The sequence below is a fragment of the Heliangelus exortis genome, chromosome 3 (assembly GCF_036169615.1).
Source record: "Heliangelus exortis chromosome 3, bHelExo1.hap1, whole genome shotgun sequence".
Taxonomy (NCBI): Eukaryota; Metazoa; Chordata; class Aves; order Apodiformes; family Trochilidae; genus Heliangelus; species Heliangelus exortis.
Window position 1 is genome coordinate 114,568,753 of NC_092424.1, and position 12,459 is coordinate 114,581,211.

General features: G+C 59.5%; 1 protein-coding gene and 1 long non-coding RNA gene across 3 annotated transcripts; both read right to left on the reverse strand.

Annotated features, from left to right (window-relative positions):
* LOC139795378 (interferon-induced very large GTPase 1-like) lies at positions 1–7,788 on the reverse strand. Its single transcript, XM_071742298.1, has 2 exons — positions 7,444–7,788; positions 1–6,437 (listed from the first exon to the last, which is right to left on the reverse strand). Exon 2 carries the CDS (start codon positions 6,427–6,429, stop codon positions 103–105), a length of 6,327 nt encoding a protein of 2,108 aa, XP_071598399.1. The 5' UTR covers positions 6,430–6,437; positions 7,444–7,788; the 3' UTR covers positions 1–102.
* Positions 7,789–10,174: 2,386 nt separating this feature from the next.
* On the reverse strand, positions 10,175–12,273 carry LOC139795595 (uncharacterized). 2 transcript variants are annotated; one of them, XR_011725585.1, is made up of 5 exons: positions 12,182–12,273; positions 11,905–11,957; positions 11,492–11,578; positions 10,350–10,494; positions 10,175–10,237 (listed from the first exon to the last, which is right to left on the reverse strand). It is a non-coding gene; the product is annotated as an uncharacterized lncRNA (long non-coding RNA). The 2 variants fall into 2 exon arrangements; XR_011725584.1 differs by lacking the exon at positions 12,182–12,273 and having other exon boundaries at positions 11,905–12,174.
* Between the last annotated feature and the right edge of the window lie 186 nt (positions 12,274–12,459).

Below are 12,459 nucleotides of genomic sequence, written 5' to 3' on the forward strand. Positions count from 1 at the left end.
CTGGGGATGGAGAAGGGAATGGAGCTGTTGCTCTTGAAATCTGGGACATCAACTTGCATGGCCTCAGCTGTCTTCAGAACTGCCTTGCTGTAGGTCTCCTGGTCAAGAGCTGGGGCAACCTTGGCAGGAAATCTGGAAGCATCTAAAGAAATCTTCTCTCTTGCTCTCCAGGTAGACAGTTGGATTATTTGCTTTTTCGAACGCCGCGTGCATGTCTTTAAACCTTCCTGCTGCCATGCTGCACAGGAACAGAGATAAATCGATCTTGTAATCTTTGTTAAAAGTGTATCTTGCAGTGCTCGGGACAGAGCTCACGCCCACCTTGACTTCATTTAGTATTTCATGAACGAAACTTCTACTGAAATCCCTTTTCTCCTTCTCCTTCCTGTCAATGTTTGCCTTCACACGTGCTATGACGTTCTCTGTGATGCTGGTGATTTTGGATTCCTCGGCAGCATCGAGGCTGTCATCGTAGCCCACTGATTTTTTAAAGTTCCTCCAACCTTTCTCAACCAAGGAGCTAGGTTTTTTCACAGCAATATGTCTCTCCAAGTCAACGGCAAATACTTTGTGACGGGGAAATTCCCGGATCCGTGCGAGGAAGTTGGGCTCCTTGAAGTGCTCCAGGAGGACATCTTCTATTTCCACGTCGATATCCACCTTTTCCAGAGGGGAGGCAGTAGAGGAGACTTCAGCAATCCAGAGTGCCCAGAGGGAAAGAAAGTTGTCTCTCAGCTCTTTTTCACTCAGGCTCTGGCCTTTCAGCTGCAGAGCCAACTGCCTGCTCTTTTCCAGGAGCTCGTCTTCGTATTTTGACTTCCTTTCATCCAGTTTACACTGGCTCTTCCTCAGCTCAATGAGATTCTCACACTTCTTTTTAGTTTCAGAAAGAAGAGAGGCTTTCAGCTCTTTCAGCTTCAGCTCCGTGCTGCTTTTCCACTGGATCAGGATCTCACGGTCCTTGTCTTCACCGAAATACTTTTCCACGTCTTTGTCGATGGCGTCGCTTTTCCCCTGCACCAGTTGTTCAAGGTCACCCAAGGTGACCTTCTGCAACTCCCCGTTCTGAATTTTATTGTTCAGCTTCATTTGCAAGTCCAAGATGTGACTCCTCAGCTGCCAGGTCCAGTGACTGAAGGCGGCCTCCAGGTCATTGTATGCGGCGATCTCCAGGGAATTCTTGAAGCTGAAGATGAAGTTTTCGTTCCGCAAAGCGTTCCAGAGGTCGCTGATTCGGACTTTCAAGCCGGAGAGCCTCAAGATGCTGCCCTGCGACTCCTTCTCGGCAGCTTGGAGGATTTTGCTCTTTAATTCCTGGACGTTCTGGCTGTAGGTGGGGTTGGGTGGTGCCATCGGGGGGTTTCCTTCCCACAGGTGGGCGAAGTAGTGAACGTGGGTGTTGATATCAAAGCGGATGACCTCGCTGAAGCTGCGGACGTCACAGAACTCCTGCTGGGCAGCTACCACAGTCATTTCATCCAGCTTCTGCTGCAGACGTCTTCGTCCTTCCATGTTCTGCTCCTTGGCAGTGATTTCCCCCACGTTCTGGTGCACAAAGAGGCAGCTCGGGGAAAGGTTGACTTGCTTCATCCTCAGAAAAGCCTGCACAGCAATCTGCAGGACGTCCTGCATTTCGGAAGGGTTCTCTCCGAAGATGTTGATCAGGGTCACGTTGCCGATGCCGATGACAAAGGTGGCCAGCTCGTTGTCGTGGTGAAAGGACTGTTTGTTGGCCATCTCGATGGCACGAAGTCCCTCCGTGTCGACCACCAGCACGTAGTCAAAGCCCAGAGCCCGCTGCAGTTTCTCCTCCAGCCTGATCAGCTGCATGAAGGCTCCCCGGGTGCACCTCCCCGCGCTGACGTTAAACTGCAGCCCAAACATGGCGTTCAGCAGGGTCGACTTCCCCGTGCTCTGGATGCCCAGCACAGAAAGAACGAACGCTCGTTTGTCCCCCAGCTTCTCAATTAATTTGTCAAAGATGGCTCCGACCCACCGCAGAGGCACGTAAGAAGCGTCCCCGTCCATCAGCTCCACGGGGTACCCTGAGAGCATCAGATCAGCTGCAATTTCTGGGAGTTTGACAACACAACGTTTGCTCTCGGCGTCCATGGATTCCACGGCTTCATAGATCTGCCCTACCTCTCTCAAAATGTGCTCAAGGCCGATAGAGGAGTTGTTGATTTCATCCGAGAGCCGATCCAACTGGCTCACCAAGGGGTCTTTCGGGTTGTGTTTTTCCCCGCTTTTCTTCATTGCCAGGATCTCAGACCAGAGCTGGTGATACTGTCTCTTCAGCTGGTCAAGGCGATCGGAGGACAGGTCATCCGTGAAGACCTTCATCCACTGCAGGAAGTATTTCTTGGTGTCTGCTGGCTGGGACTGGAGAAAGCCAAGGATGGATCTCATCAGGGGGTTGAGGGGGAATGCTTTCTCTCGTTGCTGTCTTCTTATTGCCAGCTTCTGGGCTTCAATCTGGCTCCGGTGGTGCTCGATGCTCCTGTTCCTCTTTTCCTGCAGCCGAGTGAGTTCTTTGTCCTTTTTGCACCACGAGTACCAGAGTTTGCCTTGGAGCGGCAGGAGGTGGGACTTGATCTCAGCCAACTTCTCTCTCTTGAGCAGCTCCAGCAGCGCCTTTGCCTCCTCTTTAGCTGTCACACAAGCCTCCGTGTCTTCATCGACCGAGAAGCCGTGCTCGCGAGCCTTCTCCGTGCAAGCGTCGAGGCTGAAAACGGTGCTGGAGCCTTCCAGGAGATCCCTGATGGTTTTTGTCAGCTCGGCCGTTAATTCCGCTTCGTTCCTGTTCTTGACGGCGATCCTTACGATTTGGCTGGATCTGCCAGCTGCAACCTTCTCTTTCTCAGTGAAAAGACAAACCAGAGGCCTCTGCGACTGCCACAGGTCCTGTAAAATTTTCTTCCCTTTCTGGTCGCTCTGGCTGGACTCGGATAGGAAAACCACGTTGACCGCCGAGATCTCCCGTAAAAAGTGCATCTGCTTCTCGTGATCCCTGGCGTCTCCGCGCAGGTTACAGAAGGCGACGCAGCGGTCAAAGCTGTCGTCGTCGCTGCCCCGGGGACAGTACCAGGAGATCTCCACCAGCCCTTTCATCAGCAAGCAGTCTTTGGTGCTGCTCTTGCAATGTCGGTGGAAAAAAGTGTCGTGCTTCTGTTTGCTCAGGAGGGCGTTGAGGATCTGAGACTTGGAAGAGCTGGGAGAGCTGCCGATGCGTGCGAAGGACACGACGGGCGTCTCCGCCTGGCAAATGAGTTTGTTGTTGTAACTCTTCCTTTGGGCCCCCTTTGCCGACATCTCGGCCCCTTTCCAGCTCTTCTTAATCTGGCTGAGGGACCAGAGGGGAAATTCGATCTGGGACGTGCAGGGGTTCGGCACCAGGAGGGGCAGAGCAAACTGGCAGAACGCGAGCTTTGTCGCCACGTACTGTCTCATGAAGTCATCCGCGCAATGGAAAATGGCCATCTGGACGTCCATGGGGTGCACGTGGCTCTCCCCGCCGGCGGAGTCGGGGGCTTCCTCCTCCAGGTCGTTGAAAAGCTCCTCGAAGTCACCCGAGAGTCGGCGCTCCCGCTCGGGGGGGGTCGGCACGGGCGCGCGTCCCGGGTCGCGCTCGCCCTTGCACGTCAGGTACCTCACCCGGTAATCCACGGTCAAAAGCTTCTGCAGGAAGAAAAGGGGCAGCTCGTGGTCCCCGCTGGGCTGGCCGTCACCTAAAGATGTGCTGCAGATGACGTGGAAAGCTTCTGTCCCCATTTTCCTCGGGTAGGCGCCTTCTAGGCCCAGGCGCTTGAGCAAGCGGAGGAACTCTTGGTTTGCGACGGCTTCGTCGGCTTTGGAGTCGCCGGCACCCGACTTGGCTTTGGGCTGACCCGAAGGCTCCCTGGCTCGGAAAGTCTCTTCTATGTCCTTGATTATGCTTTGTCTCTTCAGATCCTCACGCGTCTTCTCCACGTGCCCGCTGATGAAGGAATTCAAGTCCCTTTCCAGCATCTCCCAGTCTTGGAGCCCGCGGTGCTTTTCCAGGAGAGTCTTGATCTCCGAGGACCAGGAGCTTTTCATGTGCTGGTCCATGAAGAGGAGCCGCTCGTTCTTCTGCTCCGGGGACAGCTCTTTCTCTCGGGATGTCAGGGTCAGACCCGTCAGCAGCAGGAAGGCCTGGGCTCTGTAAACATCTTGGTCCTTCAGGTTCTGGTACTCCTCCTGTCCCGTTTGCATTTCCGTCGCCATGAAGTTGATTTCTGGGTATCCCAGGAGGTTCTGGAAAGTGCCGCTCTCCACATGGTACCCCGTGCTGCTCGTAACCAGGAGCACCAAGAGTTCTATGCCTTTCTGTGCCCTTTCCTGGAGACTCCGGAGTAAGGAGTAAACCGATTGGCTGGCAGTCAAGGTGGCTTTGATCTTCGCTTCGTGAATGGCGGATGCCGAGGTTTCTGGCGCGTAGGTGACTTCCTGGATGTGCTGCTTCATTTGCAGCAGCGTCTGGGTCAGCTCCCCAAGCTCAGAGACGTCAGGAGTTTGGGGAAGGCTGTCCTCAGCGTGGAAGATCCATTGCATCAGCAAGGAGGAGCCGGGGAAGTCCTTGACGGAATAGATGTAAGGGTCCAGGAGGGACCTCAGCAGGGCCTTGATACAGACGGGGTCTGGTGGAGGTGAGTCCTGGCAAAGCCGGACGGTGCCGAGCAGGAACTCCTGCAGCCCTTTGTCCGACAGGCAGACGTCGATCCAGACGCTCTGGTTTTTGGTTTTCTCGCACAGGCTCTGCTTGAATTCCAGCAGGGCGAGCAGTTGCTTTTTATCCAGCGTCACCTCCCAGGCCTTCACCTGCTCCAGCAGAGCTCTGGCCTCTTCCACCGCGCCGAGCAGTTCCTCCCCGAAGACGGCGCCGACGCAGCGACCGGTCAGCGCTTGGTAGGCAGCCCTGAGGCTGCTGCTCACTTGATGGGCGGACTTGAAGTCAGTGCCGTGGTTGAGGAGGATGATGTCCCACACCGGGAGCAGCTGGAAGCCACGGTCGATGACACACCAGGTGGTGTTGTTAGCCACGAGCCCCGCTTTCCACTCGGGAGGAGAATCCCTGTCTGCCGGGCCTCCGGTGTGGGTCACGTAGAGCTGAACCCCCGTGGAGCTGCTCCGCCTCTCTCCTCCCTCAGCAGACGCCTGCGAGCCGGATCTCCAGAGCTCCACGTCCAGCCCTGCGCTGCCGACGAAGCCGCTGTAGCTGCCCCCCACGTAGCAGCTGAGAGCTTCAGACGTCTGTCGCTTCATCTCCTCCCGCCGCTCGGCTCGGAACCCTTCCGCGGAAGCTTTCCACCAGAATATCCCCCCGAAGTGGAGGGGCCCCTGGTTGACGTGGGAGCCAAACCTGCTGAAGAAGCTGCCGCCCCTGCTCCTCAGCATGGCGGGCCTGTCTGCTTCCTCAGTGACGCTCAGGAGGTGCTCGAGGTCCCGCAGCTCCCGCAGGGCCGGCTCCGAGAGGTGAAGCTGATGCTTCTGGAAGTAGCAGGAGGCCAGGGGGATGTACTGGTACTTGGTGCTGCAAACGTAGCTCTTCTCAGAGCAGGACTGCTGGGTCTCTTCTGCCCACGAGGACGTGCTGGCATCTGTACCGGCCTCAGCCCTGAAGCCCCAGAAGCCAGCGTTGGCAGAAACGCTGATGCTGAAGCCCAGCTGCTCCATGGACTTGGTGAAAGCGGCTTCTGCTGCAGAGGAGGAGAACTCCTTGCTCTCCAGCAGCGACCCTTGCTCCGGACCAGCCAGCTTGAAGCCCTGGGGAACCCTGATGAGCTGCTCTCTCTTTGCCAGCACCTCCGTGAGGCTGCTGGTTCTGTAGATGCCCTGCAGGGCCAGGCCCCCCGAGGCCCGGCTCAGCACCTCCGTGTCCGAGATCTTCTCAGCCCTGGCTATGGACGACTCCTTCTGCTCCAGCTGCTTCTGGATGCTCTCCAGCACGTCCCCCAGTGACTGCTCTGCCGGTGCCCAGTATTTTGGGGGGATCTCCATGGCTTGCCACAGAGCCTCTGCTTTCTCCCTGAGGACTTCCTTGCTGTGGCTGCAGCTGCCGTGCATTTCTTTCAGCTCCTTCAGGACTCGCTTGGCCTCTTCCTGTCTCTGCTTCGCCATCTCCAAGCGCTGCTCCTGCAGCTCCTCCAAAGATGCTTTTCTGTCCCTCAGGGCCAGCAGTTTTTGGAGTGCCCTGCTTTCCCAGGGGTACCGTACTTCACACTCCAGCTTCAGGTAGTCTTCATAGCCCAGGTGTTTCAGGGCTTCTCTGGACTTGACTCCCAGCATCTGGGACACTTTGGGGAGCCAGTGGTCAGCATCCAGACCTTCCTCCTCAAATGCTTCTGCCAGGAGCTTCATAGCAAGAAGGGCCTTTTCATCATCCCCTGGAACGTCCTCTTGCACACTCATGGCTGTCTCTGGAAGAAGAAAACTTCACATGACTTTCTTTAAGGTGTAAGAGCTCAGGGCCTCTGAGAAGAGGGCTCTCCAGCAACTCTGGCTCCGGGGATTCCTCCTGCCCGGCGGCTGGCCCAGCCTGGACCCTCCCAAAACCTGGCTGTCTCCATCCCAGGAACCTCAGGGTAGCATTGCAGTGCCTGAAGGGGCTCCAGGAAAGCTGGGGAGGGACTTGGGACAAGGGCCTGGAGGGATGGGACCCTGCGAGGGGGAAGGGTTTGCAGCTGGGAGAGGGGAGATGGAGAGGAGATCTTGGGCAGGGAGGGAGGGAGGGAGGGAGGGAGAAATTGTTTGGTTGGACTTGGTGATCTCAGAGGTCCTTTCCAGCCATGAGCATTCTGTGATTCTCAGGTGTGGGACATGGGTTAGTGGTGGCCTGGAATAAGGTGATGTCCTGGCTGGGCTGGAGTGGGATAGGACAAGGGGGAAGGGTTTGGAGCTGGGAGAGGGGAGCTGGGGCTGAGATGGGAGGGAGAAATTGCTTGGGGTGAGGGTGCTGAGCCCCTGGTTGCCCAGGTTGCCCAAGGAAGCTGTGGCTGCCCCATCCCTGGCAGTGTCTCAGCCCAGGTTGGATGGGGCTTGGAGCCCCCTGGGCTGGGGGAGGGGTCCCTGGCCATGGCAGGGGGGCACTGGATGGGTTTTAAGGTCCCTTCCCCCCAACCCACTCTGGGGTTTGTGACTCTCTGAAAGCAGAGTGACCCCAGCCCCTCCCTTGCTGGTGGCTGCACACTGGTGGCAGGAGGAGTGGTGGCTGAGGGGTCAGCAGTGGGTGAGCACTGGGCAGGGTCCCTCTGGATCCTTTTTACTCCAGAGTCAGATTGCTCTTTGCCCCCCAGCCCAGCTCCTGGGGGCTGCTCTCCATCCCGTCTCAGCAAAGGGGAAACCCATGGAATAAGAAGCAGGAGACCAAGCAGATCCCTGCTCTGTGCTGACCCCCAGCCCCAGAGCTCATCACCAAGGTCCTACCTTCTCCTCCAGCAGCTCCAGCCCGGGCTCAGCCCAGCTCAGCCCCTCTCTTAGGAAGTCCCCGGGTCCCCTCCTGGTGACAGGGCAGGCAGGAGATCAGCTGCCTTCCTGGAAGTCAGGACTTGCTCTGCCCAGAGGGTGAAAGTGAAACTGAGGAGCTGCAGGCAGGGCTGGGGCTGAGCCAGCACCTCCCCCGGCATCAGCAGCTCTCAGGGAATCCACACCAGGATCCCAAACCCTCTGGGGTGGCTTCTTCCCAGCTCCCCCAGGCACAGTTTTGGAGCCAGCTCGGGCAACCAGGGGCTCAGCACCCTCAGGTTAAAGAATTTCTCCCTCCCTCCCTCCCTCCCTGCCCAAGATCTCCTCTCCATCTCCCCTCTCCCAGCTGCAAACCCTTCCCCCTCGCAGGGTCCCATCCCTCCAGGCCCTTGTCCCAGGTCCCTCCCCAGCTTTCCTGCAGCCTTTCAGGCACTGGAAGGGGCTCTAAGGGGTTCTCTCCACCCTTCCCCCCCAGCCTGTGCTGATAGTGGGGGTTGCCCTGACCCAGGTGCAGGAACCTCCCCTTGGGCTCGTTGGATCTCAGGAGGTCCCCATGGGTCCCCTTCTCCAGCTCCTCCAGGTCCCTGTCTCTTCCCTCAGAGCTCCCAACCTTCTCCTCAGGGCTGCTCTCCATCCCTCCATGAGGCTGTGGGGCAGGATGGCCCCTGCCCCCTCTCTCTGCCTTCTCCTGCCTGGCCAGAGCAGCTCCCAGCTCCCCAGAGCCCCCCTGGCCAGCTCTGGGATGCTCTGGTGAGGTGGGACCTTGGGGACAGGGGACAGGGGGTGGTCCTGGTGTCCAGGGCTCTGGAGGGTTCCCTCACACACACGGACATGAAGCTTCAGCTCTGAACCTCCTTCCTTTATTCCACCTCAAACAGCACCAAATCCCTTCTGGAAGGTCCCTTCCAACCCAAAGTAAAGCCCTGGGGAGAAGCTCTGAGCCCCAAGCACCACTCGAGGGGCTTTGAGCTCCTGGCTGGTTCCTGCTGGGATCTCTGCCAAAGTGGTGCCCCTTGGCACCTCCATCCTTGGGAGGGCTCTGGAGGATGAAGTTTGGAGCAGGGCAAAGAGAAGGAGTTTGTTGTGGTGGTGGAAACCCAGAGGAGCCTGAGCAGCACTGTGGGTTCCAGGGGCTGCTGAAACCCTCTCCAAGAAGAGCTCTGATTTCTGAGAAACAGCAGCAGCTGAGCACGAGGGAGGAGCAAAGCAATGAAATGAAAGTGGCCCCGTTCTGTGCCAAGAGCAGAGCTCAGGAGAGCAGAGAGCCAACTGCCCAAGGCTCCTCTGTCAATAATTAACACAGTGATGGGGAGGGTGCTCATTAACACCATGGGGGCAGAGACCTACACATTCCTCCCTCCCCAAGATCTCCTCTCCATCTCCCCTCCTGCAGCTGCAAACCCTTCCCCCTCATCCCAGCCCTCCAGGCTCTTCTCCAAAGTCCCTCATCCAATCCCCCCCTCACCAGGAAGCTCACAGTGAAACCCCCTGGGTCCCAATGGAACCAGAAAATCCTTTGGGATGGAGAAGACCTTGAAGGTGAAGGAGTCCAACCCTTCCCCAGCACCCCCACCCCATGTCCCTCATCCCCACATCCCCAGGGCTTTCTCTGAAACCCCTCCAGGCATGATGGGGACTCCAGCCCTGCCCTGGGCAGCCTGGGCCAGGCCCTGACAACCCTTTCCAGGGAGAAATTCTTCCCCAGCTCCAACCTAAACCTCCCCTGGCACCACTTGACTTGTGCCAAAAGTTCCTCTTCTCCCATCCCTTGTTCCTTGGGAGCAGAGCCCGACCCCCCCTGGCTCCAACCTCCTCTCAGGGGCTTGCAGAGAGCCACAAGGTCTCCCCTCAGCCTCCTCTGCTCCAGGATCAGCACCCACAGCTCCCTCAGATGCTCCTCACAACTTCTCCAGCCCCTTCTCCATCTTCTCCAGCCCCTTCCCCAGCTCCATTCCCTTCTCTGGACACTCTCCAGCCCCTCAATCTCCTTCTGCTCCTGAGGGGCCCAGAACTGACCCCAGGATTGGGGGTGCAGCCCCAGCACATGGATGATCCCTGCCCTGCTCCTGCTGGAGCCAGGATGTTGGGGACCTTCCTGACTTGTCCTTGGCTCCCTCCTTGCCACTTGGCCACCAGGTTGGGGCCAGGAAGAGCCAGGATCTGCTGGGTGCCCCAGGAGGGGACTGAAGGTGTGTGGAGGTGGTGCTGGGGTGGGATGAGCTCTGGGAGCCCTGTGTCCTTCCCAGGAAGGGGTTTCTGGAGGCCCAGCACCCTGCTCCATGCTGTGCTCTGCTCCTCCCCACCCAGGCCTGGGGTTGCCTGGAGCAGCCACTGAGGGGCTCATCCTGCACCCCAGAGCCTCTGCCCCATGGATGGACACGGGGGGAGGTTCCTGGGCCCATCCCTGGGGCTCAGCCCTTTTTCCAGCCTGGTTGCCACAGGAGCCCTGCAGGGCCTGTGTGCCCCAGCCCAGCTTGCCCAAGGCAGCCAGAGCCCACGGGTGGCCACTCGGGTTGGGTGGCATCGGGGACAGCCACCTCCAAGGGGTGGCACCCCATGCCTGGTGGCCACCTCTCCTTGTCTGGCTGGCACCGCCGTGTCTGGGCTCCTCAGGGGGACACTCGGTGACCTTGGGGGGACACTCGGTGACCTCGGGACTCCGGGGGACACTCAGTGACCTCGGGGGGACACTCGGTGACCTCAGGGCTCTGGGGGACACTCGGTGACCTTGGGGGGACACTCGGTGACCTCAGGGCTCTGGGGGACACTCGGTGACCTTGGGGGGACACTCGGTGACCTCAGGGGGACACTCGGTGACCTTGAGGCTCTGGGGGACACTCGGTGACCTCAGGGGGACACTCGGTGACCTCGGGGGGACACACGGTGACCTCGGGGCTCCCTCCAGCCCCGCTCCTGCCTCCAGGGCTCGGTCCCAGCCGCTGCTCCCTCCTCTCCCGGTGCCACCTTCCCTCTGGCGGGTCCCGGGACATCCCCGGGGACATCATCTTCACTCTGGGGACAGAGGTGACGCTGAGCACCGCCCGGCCCGGGCGTGCACCGCCCCCCCGTGTCCCCGGGCCGTGCGGGGATGGCTCACCCGCAGCGATGCTCAGCAGGTCCCGCACCTCCTGCCGCAGCCTCAGCCTCAGGACGTCCCGCAGGAGGTCCCGGCGCCGGCTCCCTGGGGTCACCCCCATGCGCCGCAGGGTCCCCTCTGTCACCCGCAGCAGAACCCGGCCCGAGACCTGGTGGTCCCGGGCCACTTCCACCAGGTCCCCGGCCCAGCCACGGGCTGCCAGCCAGGACCCCACCTCTGCCACCGTCCAGTGCCCCACCGGCCGCTGCTGGGGAGGAGGAGGAGGAGGAGGAGGATGACGATGATGATGATGATGAGGAGGAGGAGGAGGAGGAGGAGGAGAGGAGGAGCAGAAAGAGGAAGAGAAGGAGGAGGAGAAGGAGGAAAAAGAAAAGGGAAAAGGGAAAAGGGAAAAGGGGAAAGGGGAAAGGGAAAAAGGAAAAGGGAAAAGGGGAAAGGGGAAAAGGAAAAAGGAAAAGGAAAAGGAAAAGGAAAAGGAAAAGGAAAAGGAAAAGGAAAAGGAAAAGGAAAAGGAAAAGAAGGAGGAGGAGGTGGGAGCTGGGATGTCCCCTTGTCCCCCAGCCTCACCCTGCAGCTCCATGGGAGCTATGGGGTGAGACTCCACACCATGGGCCCCCCCTGCCCATCCCTCTACTGCTGCTGCTGGCTGCACCCATTGGGTTCACCCTTCACCCAGAAGGTTCTTCAGCCTCCACCCATGGGGGTCCCCATTCCTCCACCCATGAGGTCCCCATTCCTCCACCCATGGGTGTCTCCCAATCCCCACCCATGAGGTCCCCAAGCCTTCACCCATGGGTGTCCCCCATCCTTCACCAGTTGAGGGTCCCCCATCCTCCACCCCTAGGGCTGTCCCAACACCCATCCCATTATCTGTGGGGTGTCTGCAGCCCCCCAGCTCCTGCCCACACTCACCTCAGTTGTTGGGCACTGCTCCAGAGGTTCCTCAGCCCCATCCCTCACCCAGGGGTCCATGCAGGCTCTGGGGACACCTCCAGTTCTCTACAAACGTGGGGTCATCACCCCATGTCCCACATCTCCCCCCTGGAGCAGTCCCCCCGTGCCAAATAAGTCCCCACCATGGCAAAGCCCCCCCCCCCAGCAGCATCCCTGCCCACCCCCACCTCCCCGGGGGGATGCAGGATGCAGGGGGGGGGGAGGGGGGTGGCCACCCCATCCCGATGTCCCCAGACCCCAGCAGAAGTCAGGAGCTCCCAGCTCGTCCATCCCCAGTGCCACCTCCAGGAGCCCCAGGGTGGGGAGGAGGAGGAGAAGGGAATTGCCCAAACCCTCTCCCCCAGCCCCAAACCTCCCCCCCCTCCACACACCTCTGCCCCGACTCGGTGCCAGACACCGGGAGGAGGGAAGAATCCCGAAATGTCTGAGGTTGGGAAAAGATCCTTAGAGATCACCCGAGTCCAGGCGCAAAACCTTTGCCCTGGCCCTGCCGGCACGGGCACAGCCCCGGCTGCCCCCAAACACCTCTGGGATGGAGGAGAGAGAGCCCTGAGCTCCATCTGCAGAGGAGCCGGAGAAGGTGCCCTGAAAAACCTCATCCACCCCCCCCAGCCCGATTCAGCCCAGCCCGATGGACCCCGGACCCACCGGAGCAGCTCCAGGCGGTGCTGAGGATCCCAGGGAAATCCGGGCAGGGCGGGTGGGAGGAGCAGGATGAGCCCCAAGGAGGAGCCACATCCCATCCCAGGAGAGCTCCAGCCCTGCCCCAAACACCCCCTGCACCCAGAGGGCTGAAATCCACCCAAAGAACCATGGAAACCACTGAGAGCCCGGGGAGAACAAGGGAGGGGTCCTGGGGAGACCCCCACACACCCAGAATCTCCACCAAGGGGCTCAGCCTGAGTGTGTGTGAGATGGAGCTACTG